At 42.0% G+C, this 17,244-nt stretch overlaps 1 protein-coding gene across 1 annotated transcript in view; it reads left to right on the top strand.

Moving 5' to 3' along the window:
* The window catches only part of SYN3 (synapsin III), a 210,696-nt gene that overhangs the window by 32,040 nt on the left and 161,412 nt on the right, over positions 1-17,244 (top strand). The window contains exon 4 of the mRNA XM_074902388.1: positions 11,601-11,757. Coding sequence (XP_074758489.1) covers positions 11,601-11,757 — 157 coding nt within the window. The remainder of the gene's footprint in view (positions 1-11,600; positions 11,758-17,244) is intronic.

The raw sequence follows: 17,244 nt of genomic DNA, 5'->3' as shown, positions 1-17,244 counted from the left end.
TGTCCAGCCAGAGATATGCCAACGGGACACCTTTGACTCACATGTGTGCACCAGTCCTGCTGATGATGACATCTTTTTTCCATCACTTACTAGGCCTCTACTAATTATTAAGCAAAATATTTAGTCACAGGTCAGAATATTTCTAGATGGGGAGATACAATACTCATCATGGGTTTTGAATACCCCAAGTCCTTGGAAATCACACTGACAAGTTATAGGAAGAAAATATGACAGCATATTGCTAACAGGCATTTTTGGGATTACCTCCCCTCAGGAGCCCTGCCTTCTTCACACTCCTCTTCAAAGCAAAGACAACAGAGCACTGTGATTTAGTCAAAAGACAGTGTATATACTACAGACCAGTGGATTTTAAAACAATGAAATAATAAACATTTATAACAACCACTACATTAATAATAATAAAGCAACCACTGGGCTATTCTCTCCAGTTTTAAATTATGTCAACTGATAAACTAACAATCTATTAGCCTATTAAATTATGTCATTTGGCAGCAAGTCTCCTTTCTTTACACTGGGAAACTCCTATTGCATGTTTAAATCAAAGCTCTTTCTTTGCTGACCCTTTGATCCTTTCTGACACCTTGGACGTCAGGTGTTCTTGTAGACCCTGGGCCAACTGATATGAACTGCACCAGGAAATAATGGTGGTTCTTTTACCTGAAAGATAAATTTCCTATTAAGAAGGTATAACAGTCCTTGAAGCCCTACACTTACCACTTGCCTCAGGCATTTTTTTTAAAAAAGGAGCTTTAGAAGCATTGTTGTCAATTAAAGGGGGCAAGGAACTGGAAGCATACAGACCTCCATGACTACTAGCCTGTGTATCTTGAAACTACAGGTAAGATATCAAGCACCATAACTGAAACCAGGCATCACTTTGCTTGCCTGATTTTTAAAACAAGTGTGGCTCCCAGAATTTAATTCTACAGTAACAGAATTCTCCACCTCCTCTTTTTCAGCTACTAAGTTCTGTACATCTGTAGAATGGGGTGAAAGATTTGATAGTCTCAGTGAAATGTGCTACCGGAGAGAGAGACTATCATCTAACAAATCTAAAAAATTGTATGTGTTTTTTCTGTGCCAGTTCCACCATGGTATGCAATGGCTCCATCAGACTATTCAACACATTTTCTTCGGAGTTAGAAGAAAAAGAGCTGGCCATGGAGTATCTCCTGCAGTCTCTAGCAAGCACTTCCCTATTTCAGTGCCCTGTAACACAAGTCCTGACTGATAATATTGCAGGGGGATGAACTGGGCACCGGAAGCAGAGTTGGACTCAGCCAGGCCTGGCAGGGGGTGAATCTCCCACATCTTGGTCCTTGTTACCCCAGCACTTCTTTGTGTAAAATTGGCACCAGAGCTTCCCCAGTGAAAGTTAAATATGGGAAGGAAGAGGTGGCACTTATTCATTCTAAAGGATCCCTCACCAACTTGGACATAGCAACCCCTTCAACAGAAAAATGGAATAATTTCTGGGTGCAAAGGCTGGACTACTAAGCAGTGTGGAAAATACTAGCATGGGCTGATGCCTGCTTTTAAAATATTTGGGTGGATTCTTCATCCTCGTTCTGGTACATGCACAACTTCTTTTGCACAGGTCTACACACAAACACACACAGAGTCAGAACGAACTGCCTGGACCTAAATTTACCTTAGAAAGACCTTGGACTGTGTCACCTCTACTGGAGTTAGATGGAAGGAATGGGATTTTCATTTTCACTTGTCTTCATTTGTCTGAAGGGCCCTTCATACCAATGTTTCCACAGTGCAAAGAGGCCATCAGTGCTGGCACTGCACCCCTTTGAGGTGCATTTGTGCTTTTAGGATATTATGAAAGTGTCTCAGTATAAATGAGAATTTGACCTGTCTCTACTTCTGGCAACACTTAGACTCCCAAACTATAATCTCAACCTCTACATTAGATTAAATGCAGTCCTGTGCTCACCTTTTGGGCTTTACAAGCCTTCAGTTATTAATTCCAGTAAATATGGGAATGGAGCAGGGATATGTTGAAAATCTGGACAGATTTCGTACATGGGGAATACTAACGTCTTTGGGAGCATTTCAGAATTTTAAGGATATAAATTAATCATGTACCAGACTGCTCTCATCTCCTGTCTCCCTGTGGAGCTGGCTCTTTTGCCATTGAGGCTGATCATACAGGGGAGAAAGCACATTCTTGTGTGTCTGCATGGGACCTACCATAGTGGTAGCCAGACCACTTACAGTATGGTATGCAGACAATAGCTGATGGACCAGGAGATGCCCAGGGTCTGAAATGAGAAGGACCATGTGTGGAGCAACAGCCCTAGGAAATGGGAAGGGGTGACAAAGCTGACAGCAAAGCAAAATGGACAGCAAAGCAAAATGGAGCTGAGTGCCATGGACAAAGCCTTGCTCTGGGGAAGGAACTCTGCCATGGAGTGATGTTTAGTCCTACAGACTTTGCCTGAATTTGACCTGTATAAGAAGGTGTCATACCCTGGATGATATGGTCTTGTTACTCACAGCTGTGGTGAGGTCAGTGAATGCTCTGATTCCTTCATACAAGCCTATTCATTTCTTTATTTAACACTGACTTTCCCATTGGTTCCAGCTGATTCAGTGCTTCTACTAACAGTGATAACAGGACAGCAGCCTGTTGAATCACCATCCCAAATAGACCAGGACCTGAAAGTGTTTTTCTCCCAAAATGTATTTTTGAACTGAAATCTGCAGTACAGTCACAACATGAGGGAGAATTTTTTTTTTACATGGGAGAAGCAGGGAAGAAACTGGCCAGTCCAGCAGCATGTGTTTTCCCACTCTTCACAGCTTGCAGACCCCAGGAGACCTGTACTCTGGCTAAAAAACATCTGCCTGTTTCAGGATGCAAGACTCTTTGAAGTGCAGTGAGGATGCTGTCCTCTGCCCACTGTACCTTTTCCCATCCCAGTGGGTTCACCCACCCCACAGGGCGCTGCTCCCTGAAAGAGGCATGTGGATTTTCTAACCTACAGAGGCCATGCTTTCTCACCACACAGTAGCTGCACATTGCTCGGAGATGGATAATTTCTTGTCTCTTGAGGACTATTAATTCACAAGAGTTGGTGGTTTCTTGCAGTTCTTCTACAGGGAGAATATCCAAGGAGGTCATGGGTGTAGCTACTGGCCCTGGACACTGATGTAGGACATGTTGATAGGCAGGAGGTCACTTTCCAGCTTCTCATTTTCCAGGAAGTTTGTGTCAGAGGAATCCTAGGCTCTGTCTAGTCCCTGTCTTTTCAAATTTAAGTCTTTATCTAATTGGGGTCTTTTCTAGAATGTATTTTCCTAATTTTTTGTTGTTTCCAAACCAAAATTCTGAAAATTTCTGCAAAGATGCAGCTGGAAGAAAATATAGGAAAAACTAATTGGGAGAGATTAGGTTTCTAGAAGCCAGATGGAAAAACACGTCGAGCACATGTTTTTCCCGAGATTCACAGAATGTGCCACATGTTATAGTACAATATGTGCTATATATTTAACACTGAGCAACATTTGGGCAATATTTTTGTATTGGTGGCATGGCAATCTGTAAAAGTAATGGAGAATTATCTGTAACAGCATGTGAGCTTTTGAAAGTGCACTTTAGACAAAACAGCAATGCACCAAATGACTACTTCCCTTAACAAGATAGCCTGCAGAGACAATGGGCTGGGACAAGGTGTCAAACAGGGTAGAGCCTGGCAAGCTGCAGTAGCAACTTAACACCCCCCAGTAAACATTTATAAACCAAGAAATTATTCCCACATGGGGGATGATTTATCATCATCTTTCACTAATATCTCTCCCCTCTTCACCTGCCTTTCCCTGTCCTCTTCTCTTTGAGCAGAAGCTAAAAAAGTGAACAAAAGTTGGAGTGTGCTTATTTATTTATTTATTATCAGCTGCTTCCACCTCAGCTCCTGCTGCTAAACAGCTGCTTAGAGGCCTGCTTCTCCCTTCAGGGCTTACTGATCTCCCAGATGAATAAAGTCCCCCTTCACCTCCCCAGCAGCTGGCGCCCAGCCGACATGCAAGCAGGATGTTGACAGTTATTAGGAAGATATTTGGCATGCAGGCAGCTGCCAGAAAGCAAAAGTCACTCTGAGCAGACCAGGGTGGGGAGCATCTCAGAGACTAAACTACTCCCTGGCCCTTTTTGCATTTACTGTAATTCTTTCCAACAAGAAAAGTGCTGCCAGGGCCTAGAGCACTCATTAATTAGTTAATCCTGGACTGAATGCCAGAATGATTAAAGACTATTGTAGATTGTTTCAATCATGGTCGGCATGGCCATCTATTTTTTTTTCTTTCCCCCAGTCCTGCCTTATTTTGTCTCCTTTGTACAGGGGTTTTTACTAAGGCTTCTTCTAGGAAATGGCAAATAGAGAAGTGAATGGCCAAGTCCTGCTGCACCTGCACTATACTGGTCAAGGTGGATTTTCATTAACAACCTGATATTGGGACAGTGTGCAGCCTCAACAAGCTTGTGGGTGGCAAAAATCTGGAGGGTGGGGTGCAATAGATATGCCAGAGGGAAGAGCTGCCATTCAGAGGGACCTCAACAACTGGGGAAATGGGCCAACAGAAACCTCATGGAGTTCAATAAGGACAATCGAGGTAAGGGAGGAATAACCACAATACTGCTGGGGGGCAGCTGGAGAGAAAACAGCTCTGCACAAAAGGACCTGAAAGTCCTGTGCACACTTGTGGGGAAGAATCCCTATGGCTCACCGGGCAGTATTAGCAAGGGTGTAGCTAACTAGACACTATTCACATGTGGAGTACCGTGTCCAGCTGTGAGCTCCCCAGTACAAAAAAAGGCATTGAAAAACTGCAATGAGTTGAGTGAAAAGACATCAAGCTTATTGAACAGGGCTAATGACATCCAAGGAGAGACTGAGAGATGGCTTTGTTCAGTCTGTAAGAGGAGGCTGAGGGGAATCCATCTACAACCATCAGGTTGTAGATCAGGCAGGCAACTAAGAGTAGGATGTAGAGAGAATGAAGCCAGACTCTTTTTGAAGGTGTGCGGTGAAAGGAAAAGAAAAAACAGACACAAGTTGCAGCAGGTGAAATTCTAATTAGATGCAATTTCCACAGTGAAAGTGGTCAAATAGTGGCAAATGCCCACAGAAGCTAGGGGATCTTCATCTTTGGGTTGGTTGGACAGACCCTAATCAACCTAATGTCACTTTACAGTTAGTTCTGCAATGAGCAGGGTGTTGGGGCAGATGATTTCCAAAGATCCTCTCTGACCTAAATTACTCTATGACTTTGTTCTGTGAAGTTGGAAAGTATTTGGATCATTTTCTGTAAAAGCTTTAGGTCACAAGCATTTTGAAGGCAAGCTGCTGTTGGCAGGTGTGGTTGTTACTACTTTGAAGGATCATCTGGGTCCACATGCTTTTCCTTGTCAAGGTTGATCAGTTTATAAGTAAAATATACGGCAGATTTAGGAGACTGCCACAGTACAGTTTGGAGAGTGTGTGACATGTGGTTGACATGCTCATTGACCATTGGTCTATGACTGAGAAGCAAATCAGAGCATCTTCCAGGGTGTCCTCATCTGCATATAGTGTTAATATGTGGTCACACTGCAGCCATGATTCATGCTTCCTGCTGCTTTTGTACACTGATCTCCCACACACCCCATGGTTTTTCCCCAGCCATTCTCTATTACAGTGTACCAAAAGAGCCCCTACTTCTCTTCTCCAGCCTGGTAAAGAAAGGTTATTATTTACTCTATGTTGCTTTCTTGTTTCTCTAAAATGAGCTCTGCATTACCTTATTCATATAAGTAATCACATTCATTCTTTCTTTGAATAACTTCAGCAGGGCTTCTGTGAAAAACATGACATGAGGTTTTAACTTAAATTAGATTTTTTTTTTCTTAGCAAATTTCCCATTTTACTCTGACTTCCAACATAACATTAAATCTAACGTCATGATAGGTAGAAATGTCATAGATTTCATGTTACTTTTCAATAATGTAAAACAAATACTATTAACACCTAAGTAAAACACAAAAATAACTTGTTCCTATTTGTAAATGCGATTTTCTACTAACTCTCAGACACCTGAGTCACTGCATAGTTGGAGGCATTATTGCACTTCTCAGGTAGTTGCAGTCACTTATGGCTTGGATTTGCGCCTCAGAAGCTTGCCTGAAGGCTGCATTAATTGCCATTAATGCAAAGCTTGTTGTATCATATTGCTTAATTATGCACTTTTCTTCCTCTCCATGTCATGCCAAACAGATAAGAAAAGCTTTGGAAGAGAACTTAGTCAAAATTTGTTTATCACTGGGAAGTGTCAGAAAACTGAACAAAGCCTCCTTGAATAATGGAAGGTAAACAGACCCTGAAGTGAAGATATGCATCTTCAGTGTCCAGGGAAGATCTTTTCTATTGACATGAAGGGTCAACTGTCTTGTAAGACTGGCACTCTTTAAGAAAGAGAGCAGGAAAGCCCATCCTCCCACAGCACAGGCATAAAGCTCTCTAAACCCATCATGGTGCTGTTATAAATAAATTTAGATTCACCAAGATTTCAAACCGAATTCCAAATTTATTGTTTGAATAGAGACAAGCAAACAGCACTGGGTGTGCCGGGAGTCTCCGCTCCACCAAGACACACACCGAGTTCTAAAAAGCAGCGTCTTTTATACTCCTGTACCACCGTCTTAACCAATCCCCTTTCGTCAGATAGTTGTCCTGCGCTTTTTCCATTGGGTCGTTTGAGTTGCTGGGGTGCGTGTCCTCCTCCTATTGGGTCTTTCGAAAGTCTCGAAGCCTTGGTCTCCTGGCGCGCTTTTCTCCTATTGGATTTTTTAAAAGCCTCATGATCCCATCTTTTGGCAGGCTTTTCTTCAAGCAGCAGTTACATGTTATCTCTAGGTGGGGGTTTGTGAGAAGCGGTTGCATACAAGCTCTAGGTAAGAAGCGTTTACATTGTTTCAAGTGAAAAGCACACTTTTTATTTTATCCATAGATATTCAAACATTCATCATAATTATAATATAGGTTATAGTGATCACAAATCATTTCAGATCCACACAGGGTACCATATTCCATTTTTACAATATTTTAGACAGCAGGATATTATGATTTAACATTTACAAATCATTCAAATGTAATGTACCTGCCTTGATTAACTTAGCAAATTAGTTACAATAGTTTATTACAGTGCTAAAGTATAAAGCAGGTCTACCCTTTGGCTACAGGTGATTATTCATAGTGGAAGGGACCATTTAAAGGTATTTTGACAATGTAATCTTGTGTGTTCTTTCTTCATGCCCATGAAGCTCTTTGTGCTTCACTGAGAAAAGCTGAAGGACCAAGAAGCAAGACAGAGTTATGGTTTTATGCAGAAATAAGAAATAGGCAATTTCTTTAAGGCATAAAACCTCCCAGCAGGATTTGCTGTCATCATCTTCTCTACTCCATAGCAGGCTGGGGACCTGCTTTCTGCAGAGAATTGTTACTAATGATATTTTCAGAGCTGATCCTCTTCTCATAATTAGAGAAGTTAGACACATGATCATCAGAAGAGCTACTGCTGCTCCTGAGACGTTTAACTTCCATATTTAACATCAGGAATCTTTTAAGTTGTTTTATATTGCATCATATCTGACAAAACTATTTCCAAGGCGGCTAATGCTGTCACAGATTTAAGGTTAAATGGGCCCAACCTAAGAAATTATATTCTGCAGACAGATCTCTTCCTATTAGGTATTTTGGCTTTATACATAGGTTTGTCTCTAACTATAGTTTTACCACTAAGAAAGAAAGAGACTCCTAAAACGCATCAGAACAAGTTGAAAAAGAGTTAGTTAAATGCAAATAGGCATTCTGCACCATAGTATCACAGTCTAGGCTCAACACTAGCAACACTAGCAACTTCCTAGCCAGATGCTCATCATCACCTGATGGGGTGATTGCCTCTGGTAATTGCTGGCTGATCTCAATGGCCAGGAGGAGAGATAGGCTAAGCAGCTGCCATGTGCCTTGACTGGCATCAGGGACAAGGAGGCAACTACTCCAGAGGGAGAAATGCCACAGGGATCTGTGAGGGGCTGCTTCACTCTGGGGCTGGCCAGTCCAGTCACACACAACTTGGAGCACTGAAAAACTCATGCCCTGTGTGGCAGAGGCCATTGTCTGTGGCAACACTAGCTGAAAGGAAAGCACCCTTCAGTTCCAGGAGAAAATTAAATCTCACCAGCTATTTCCATCTGAAAATGAAATTTTTCCAGACTCCTGGATTTTATTTTTTCTTTAAACAAAGTCTTCTTGTATCTCTATGCCACTCTGGGAACGTGTTACATGCATTTTAGTGGCCTTTATTTTGCCAGTGCTAGGAATCAAACTCTGAATGAGAGCTGAGCTCGTGGGGTCTGTGAAAGGGCTTCTATAAAAGGGTTGTGGCCAAAGATGGGCTCCAGTTTTCTTCTGGAAGGTTCATTCATCTGGCTGTCATACTAAGGAAGATTCACAACTTCAGGCACGTGTCTTGTTATGCAGCTCGGGAAGGCGACTGCACCAACATGCAGAGCACAGCTTGTTAGTGATATGTTTTGAATCTGTGGTTTACTTTTAGTTCCATTTACACTTGTCCACCAGCTGTTTGAATGGGCTCTCTTGTATTCTTTCTGTGACGAAATCCATTCCCATGACCTGTAGGGGTCTAGGTACAGTTTTATTCAAGACTGCTCATGATCATCTAAACGCTGGCTGGACAGATCTAGTGGGGAGGAAAGATACATGTTCCTGTCATAGCTCTCCTAGTCCTGCCAGACTGGGCTGCTTAGGACCTCAGCACAGTAGATGCTACTGAATTTGGGTCACCCAAAGGTTTTGGCAACGGTGTTTCAAATGTGGGACTTTTGCCTAAGCTGTCTGTCTGCCAAGGATTACAACTTTTTATCATGGGAGATGTTATTGTGTTGGGTTGAACTAGCAAGGAAAACAGGCTACTAGCTATTCCAGATCCAAGGCACACCATGCCAGCTTAAGGTTTACACTCTGCGAAGGAGCAGTAGCTTGCAAAAGTAATCTTCTACCAAAAAAGCAAGAATTCTCTTTTGAAGCAATTAAGCTCTTTTCTCCACATATCACTGTTACCCCCAGTTACGGAGTTTTCACACCATCACTCCTACCATGACTATTCATTTCTCTTTTACTGCCTGCTATCCTTTCTAGACCCTCATCTCACATTTTGCCACTGGTCTCTGTTTCTCAGTTACAGAAGTCTCACAGACTCCACGGGTTTCCAGCTGATGTTTATTTGCAGCTAAGTCCCAGGCCCTGCACTCCTCTGCCTTGTTCTCAGTATCCATGGGAACATCCTCATTGTCCCAGGGCTCAAAACAGGAATTCAGTGTCCACCTTGGCTTTAGAGATTCACTTCTCATCTGCTGCATGAGAAAGTGCCCTGTCTTCCTACACAATGCAGAGTTTGAGAATAGGCTTTTCTATGTTATTTCTGTATTCTTGAGTCCATCTCCTAAGTTGAGAAACTCTGTCAGGATCTGAAAAGACAAGAGCTTTTTTCTCTAAACTTCTAGCTGGTAAAAGTAAAGCCACTGAAGGCAGTTTCCCAGCTGCTGTGTGTCCTGCCCAGCCAACTGGCCATGCTCATTTACATGCTTCCTCCCCACTACAGCACCACATCCCCACTCCAGGGTGTTGGGGCAGATTTCAAGGGCAAATTCTGCCACTTCCTCGGGGGAGACTGGAGCAATGGTCTGAACCATTACCATGCAGCCCCAGTAAGTGCTGTTCCCTGAGTCAATTCTGGGGAAAGATCTGAGCCATAACAGGAACAATTTTCTTCTTCATATATTCAGAAAGCTGAATAAAGGAGGGACACGCCTGAAGCTCCTGTCCCTCCAGGCACCACACCTGTTATTAAACTCAGCAAAAATATTGAGTCCTGGTACTAGGAAGCTGATTAATCCTTCCTGAGGACCTGTGCCTGCCTCTGGAGTACTTTCTACAATACATGGCAAGTCCTGCAGAATGGAGGAGATCAAGCTTTCCAAGATTTGTATTACTTGCTGTTTATCAGCAGGGGGTTACCTCTTGCCTCACCCCCGTTGACACAAGGGAGGTCCATAAATCAACTCCACAGTGATAGCACAGCCTTCACAATGCCCATTATGCATCTTGCTGCTGGAGGAGAGCACCACCTTTGGTGCCAAGTACATTAGGTAATATCTCTGGGCTTAAAAATACTCCATGGGAGGGAATCACATTTCCAAAGCTTGGCCTCTTATATCACAAAAGCAGAGCATGCTCCTCTCCATGTCTCAGGTGATAACAAAAGCCCAAGGCCAACAAACAAAATTAACATCTTTAAAACAACAAAGCTGTGCTGGGTTTTGTATACAGTGTTTGTTGCCACAATCTGGCCCAGAGTCACCATCACTGATTTCCCTGCGAGAATGATGGAAATATAAATAGGGGCTATAAATCCAAAGTATTTCTAGCTCATACATCCAAAGGATAGAAATTATAGTCTCTTAGCAAGGAAAATGTTCAAGGGTAGTGAGGTAATGGGACCTGGTTACAGAGCTCACTTCTCTGAAAAATTTTAATACAGCATGGAAATTTTACCAATGTCCTTGATGCAACCTCTATTAAAGTATAAAATAATCCCCTGTTTCAGTCAAAAAGCCCCTTCCATGCCTTTCAGAATGAGCTGCTGATCTGCATTTTGGGAACAGTTTCTTTCCAGCTGCTGTTTCCAGAGATTCCTGAACAGCTCCGAAGACACAGCATCAGCAAGGAATGAAATCTGGCTGTTTGAAAGATCGCCTGTTGGCTTACCTAGAAAGGGCCTCCCTTCTCCATGCGTTTGCTGAGAGTTGCTGCTGTTGAACCGTATGAGTCCTGGCTCCAGTCTTGCTAAATAATACTCTGAAAGTCCACACCATGAGTCACAGCACTGGATGAGGGTCTCTGCTCATTTGATTAATTACATTGCAATGCCTGCCCTTTACTTGTTGACTCATAGCCGTAAGAGCCTGGGATGTGCGGAATATGCAATAAAGTGATTAAAGGGAGAATGTATGTCAATGTATGGATGTGTACGATAACTTTTTAAAATCCCTCATGATCTTCCCACCCACTGGGCATTGCTTCTATATCAAGTTCAATTGTCAGGAAACAAACTTGCTCCTTCATCTGTGTTGCACATTGTAACAAGCTTGCCAAATATGATAAAGCTTTTAGAAAGAAAAGAGTATCCCTCCCACCAGTGAATTTACGACACTTGTCTCCATTTGTGGCTTGTTCCTGTGCATGCCTGAGTGACATGGAAACTGCAGCAAATCTGTTTGGCCTGTTACTATGCTCTCACACTTGCAGCTATGTTGGGTTCTTCCTTTTTTTAATGACTAGGGGGTTTTGTTTTGTTTGTTATCTTCTAACGCAAGCAACCCATGACAAGAGGCCCAAAGAAGAGCAACGTGTTAATGAAAAGAAAGGGGAAAGATGGGAAACAAACAAGGAGAGTCTAGAAGTGTTGCTGAGCATTTGAAAGTAAAACATCACTTCACTCGTCTTTTCCAGGTCCTTCAAGCCAGACTTTGTCCTGATCCGGCAGCATGCCTACAGCATGGCACTGGGAGAGGACTTCCGCAGCCTCATCATTGGTCTCCAGTATGGTGGCATCCACACGGTCAACTCTCTCTGCTCCATCTACAACTTCTGCAGCAAGCCCTGGGTGGTAAGTGACGATCCAGCTCTACTGCATGCCAACACTGCAAAGCAGATATCTGGTACTGATAAAGCACCAAATTCAACTTCCATTCTGTTTCATAGGAATTTGTCTCTTAGGTTAAAACCATAATCTAAATAACCTTAGGAATCCAACGGGGAATTCTTGCGGAAAAAACCCCTACCATCCCTACTCCTTTATCAACCTCTAGTAATATCAAGGTGTTACTTCCTCACCCTAAGTAGGACGTTACACCTATCCCAGACTCTAATGTGTCACAAGCAGCTAATAGTACAGTAACTCCTAAATTTCTTGTAAGGCAGAGTAGATGCATAGTAATAGATTAATAATATCAAATTAATAGTAGCACATCTCTGTCCTGACCAAAACACAGCAAAACTACCTCAAAATAACCATTAACATTCACTGTTTTAGAAGGTATTTGAACTGTGCTTTTTCTACCATCTTATATTAGATGCACACTTGTATTCAGATGCCCCAGCCTAAGACTAAGATTATCCATTCCTTGCAGAAGTGCAACCTGCACTTGTCTTCCCTTGTCTTATCTTCCTGCTTTTTCTGAGTGGTGCTTTGTTTTGAGGAAATTAGCTGAAAAGAAAGGCAAGAAAGGTAGAGAGATTCTTCATCAACTAGGTCTAGGAAAAAAGGGAACACAGAATGACAAAGACCTGGGAAAGAGGCATGAGGAAGGGGGAAAGCATGTAGAGTTTTTGAGCAGTTTCAAAAGGAAATACAAGATAATCATAAAGTGTTTGTTCATTGAACCTGAAAGACTGCACCTCAGAAACACCTTGGGATAAGTCAGCTCCTGGGGAGAACAGGACAGTGTTCTGATATTTTGCACTGGGAGGCCCCTTCACCCGTTCTTTACATTTTGTCAAGTTCACCTAAAAATCTTAGAAAACCTAAAAAAATATTATCATTGCCTTGTCTCAGCCATAAATCAAAGCCTGTAATAATTCCACAGACCTACTTTGTGATCAGCTCTAAGTCAGCAGAAACTGCAGGAGCAGGAGAGCCATAGGAGCAAGGCTGACCATAGTAGCACCTGCAGGAAGAAGTCAGATGCTGATACTATTTTGGGGTCCACATCTGGGTCTTCCAAGAAGTTTCACCCCAAAGTACCCTCTCTGATCACTGATGCTCCCAGAATGGAACTTTCCCTGCATTGTTCTAGGTCCGAAACAGGGAACTACAAGCTATATGACAAGGAGATGGGTCTTCCTAATATGCACCTATGAAAAACTTTTAATATATGTCTTTAGGAATTCCCCTTACTCATTGCAAAAATGTAGCTTGGGGTGCATTGGAATGTTTATAACAAGTGGTAAATATCTTCCTCATTACCTAATTAAGTATTTTTGTTGTTACTGGTTTTTGGTTGGAATAAATATCCTATGAGTGTTCAGTGTGTTGATCAGTAGTTCAAATCCAGATGAGGTCTGTAATGACTCAGACTTTTTTTTCCATTACTGTGCAGTATTGGATTTAATGCATTTCTTACCAAAAAAGTACCTGTGTAAGAGGCATATTCTTCTCAGTTTTCACCCCTTTTATGACATTTGTGTGTTTTGTTGACACCAAAACCAAGGTCCTGCCTTTTCCAAAAATGTTGCAGTTGCAGTAATGTTAGTAGTGAGAAAAACCTCACTTTTCCATCACTCTATAGGTGGATGATGTACATGTGGCCTCATTCCCCATTTGAATTACAAGGGTTGCTGGGAATGGAAAGGGGAGGAAATGGAAGAGAGGGATCCATACCAGGCTCAGTACAACACCTTTGCATTGTTTCCTACAGTTGGTCCTACACACATGAGCATGTTGACCCTGGTGACCATGCAAAAAGCCTCTGCATTTACACTGGCTTTTGCTGAGGAAGACGGTCATGTGGTCTATTCCATCTGATTTTTGTGGTTGAGTCCGTGAAGGTTTAGTTGACACTTTTCAATTTATGCCTTGTAATTACATTTCTGATGGTGTGCAGGGGCATCAAGATGTGACAGGCCTAGTTCTAGGAATCTAAAGTAAAAGAAAAAAAACAAACTCAAAAGAAAAGGAAGAGGAAGAGGAAGAGGGAGAGGAGATGAAGAAGAAGAAGAAGAAGAAGAAGAAGAAGAAGAAGAAGAAGAAGAAGAAGAAGAAGAAGAAGAAGAAGAAGAAGAAGAAGAAGAAGAAGAAGAAGAAAAGGAAGAAGAAGAAAAGGAAAGAAAGAAAAAAGAAGAAAAAGAAAAAGAAAAAGAAAAAGAAAAAGAAAAAGAAAAAGAAAAAGAAAAAGAAAAAGAAAAAGAAAAAGAAAAAGAAAAAGAAAAAGAAAAAGAAAAAGAAAAAGAAAAAGAAAAAGAAAAAGAAAAAGAAAAAGAAAAGGTTGGCAAGGCAATGTGGGAGAAATTGGCCTTGCCAGTAACTCAGCTCTAGCTATTCTGGGTCTGCTTGTGCCATGCTTTCCTCACAGGGAATACAGCTGGCTCAGACAGCCTTCCCAGAGGAGTCAAGGAAACCACTTGTAAACACTTAAAGCAGGTTTGCAGAATGCCTCCTTCCCCTACTGCCCCTGCACACACATCACCCCCCAAACCAATGATTGCAACGTGTTAAGTAATAGAAGAGCTCAGAGCTGGTAACTGGCACGACTGAAATTTTATCAGGCTGAAGCTCAGGTAGACAATGCACTGAGGCATTTAAGGGCAGAAAGCTTCACTGGCAGCAGAATCAGAAAATTCTGATTACGTGATATCTAGGAAATGAGAGAGAGAGGAACAGAGTGCATGTTCCACTCTGCAAAACAGGCATCTTGAAATAAGGGATCTACCTAACAAAGATTACTGGAAACTTTTTGGACCTAGAAAACAGTTGAGATAGATGGAGAAATGAAATTAAATACTCCTGGGAAATGTGCTTTTCACTCTCCCTTTTTGTTTTTTACAAAAATTATTCCATTTCATAGAAATGTTTATGATTTTGTGGAGGGGGATGAAAGTGAGACTGTTTTTCCTTGGCAATTTGCAACAATGTTTTTTCTCAACAACTCTAATTACAATCAGCTGAATTTGGGCTTGATGCAGCCCATTTTTTAATGACATTTGCCAGATTTCCAGTAATACAAAAATTTCTTCAAAGGTTAAAATTTGCATTATAACAGGCATAATTTGAAATAGGCATTTCTCAGAGGAGAAACAGACATATTCAGGGGGATCTCACACACAGAGAAACATCTAAGAAATGTGTTTTAAGATGATCCCATAATTATTGAGAAATAATGCTACAAGTACCCTAAACACAAAACTTCAACCACTAATCATAATTTTTGTGCTATAAAATTTGCAATACAAAATACAGTGGGAACAATGCTCAGAATAGCACTCATATTATATGCAGTAAATGTCCATATTTGTGACGCATCTTTTGCATCTGTAAGACTGCAGGAAATATGAACTCTTGAAGACAGTGACCTACAGAGTCCAAGAGCCAAACTGTTATTGACTGTCAAGGGATATAGGCTCCCTGATGGCCTAGGCACTTTCAAAATACGCAAAAGGCCTTGAGATCCTCTGAATGGATCTTTTTATTTCTCTGAAAAGACTCATTGCAAGTAACTCTGGTGTCCAAACAGGCAGGCGAGGCATTTCACTTGCATACTTGTTCAAGGCACTTAAAACCAGTCTGTGCCACATTGCCTTGCCCCATGTCTTACTCTGTGGTCTGGGTGCAATTTCACTGAAACCAGTGGAACAACAGAAAGTAAGAACAGATACCAAAATGTGGAAAGGGCAGTTATATCTAGCTGAGCTGCTGACAGTAACATTCCCACCCACCTGAAATGCACTGGGAGGTGTTACTTGAGCCCTGCTATCAGGTATCGAGGAGGCTGCTGCACCATGTAACATGGATGTCTCTTTGCCAATATCCTGTCCCTAAAAATTTGCCAGAAAAAAAAAAAAAAGGAGGAAATTGTACCATGGTAGTCAATACCAAAGTCAGACCCTTTTGCAGGCTTGGCCCATTGAAGAAGCTCCCAGATGGCTGAATCTCTCATCTGGCCATCTCAAACACTTTTTATTTCAGCAACAGCCAAGAGCTGTATGCTTCAAAAGGAAGCCCAGGGAACAAGTCAGGATGCTGTCTGTCAGCTGTATCATTGTTCCAGTTATTTTGTTTGAGCTATTTGCTTAGGATGAATGTATGTCACCTCAACATCATGGCATCCATGGTTCGCCAGGGCTGCGTGCATGTGCAGCGAGGGGCATGTGCTGCTCTCAGCCAGTGTGTTTTGCCTCCTCTCTCTGTCTCATTCTGTTTAAGTTTTAATCCCTGTTTGCTCATTTTGCTAGTCAAAACAGGGCTTTATTTTTCTTTTCTAGTATGTGCAGGGCTCAGTGTAAGTAGTTAAGAGAAGGAAGCTGTCCTCCTTTGCCAAAAGCAATACCTTCCTTGCCAAAACTAATTATTTTACGCAAGGAGTTTTTCTCTTACCTGATGATGCATGTGAGGGTGGGGGTGTTAGTGATGGGATGTATAACCTCTTCATGTTTTCTTAAATGCCACATTTTGACCTATAAGATTAGGAAAAGGATTCTTTGCATTTATCTTCTTGCAGCTGCCCCTTCAGCATGTGGCCTGGGCCTGGCACACACCTTGCAGCCTAATGTTTTTGCACACTGATTACATTTTTTACACACATACCACCCTTTAACTCCCAAAGGGGTATTTCCTCTCTACCACCAAGTGAAGTTTCAACTTCTCATACAGAAATCCTTTTTGCTTATTCCAGTAGCCAGGACAGGAGCCCTAACATAGCTACTCAGCAGAAAACATTCTCAGTAGCTCTTAATCTGCAATGTAACCTTGCGGTTGTAATTTGGTACATATACTAGCTTCAGCCATTGCTCAGAAGTGCTCAGAACATGTAAGATTAGGCAGCTGATGCTACTGGGAAGAAACAGGGCTTTCTTTCCCTTCCTTTGTTCCCTAGCTGTCTGATTCCTTCCCTTAATCTGTGTGTTACCTCCCTCAGGTGACACAAAGATCTCCTTCAAGATGAATGCATCCCTAGTTTTGATGGGGACCCTGAAGGAACTTACGCAAAGGACTTACAGTGACACTTAGCCCAGACTGGAAACCTTTATTAATTTAACTTGATTTACCAAATTCTAGGGGTCTTGGAAACTAAATTCAATTTCTAAAATACTTTGTAAATGGGAAATTCAGTCACATCTACCAGCTCAGCAGGAACCAAAATTCTTACCTGTGGAGCAATCCCGAATCATTTCATTTTTCTTAACATCCATGGAAATAACCAAACTACCTTACTCAGCCTTACTCCCCCTTTTGAAAGACTGCTAGTCCAACCACCAACAGCACTGACAGTTCAGCACTGTCCATGGTAACGGGGCTGTACATCTTCAGAGATAAAGCAGGCTGGCTAGATGGGTTATTGTAAAGAATCTAAAAGCTGCTCCTGACATCCGGAAGGTTTCT

Source organism: Athene noctua, chromosome 3, assembly GCF_965140245.1.
Source record: "Athene noctua chromosome 3, bAthNoc1.hap1.1, whole genome shotgun sequence".
Taxonomy (NCBI): Eukaryota; Metazoa; Chordata; class Aves; order Strigiformes; family Strigidae; genus Athene; species Athene noctua.
The sequence above is the reverse complement of the archived record's forward strand: the minus strand, read 5'-3'. Positions and strand labels throughout refer to the sequence as shown.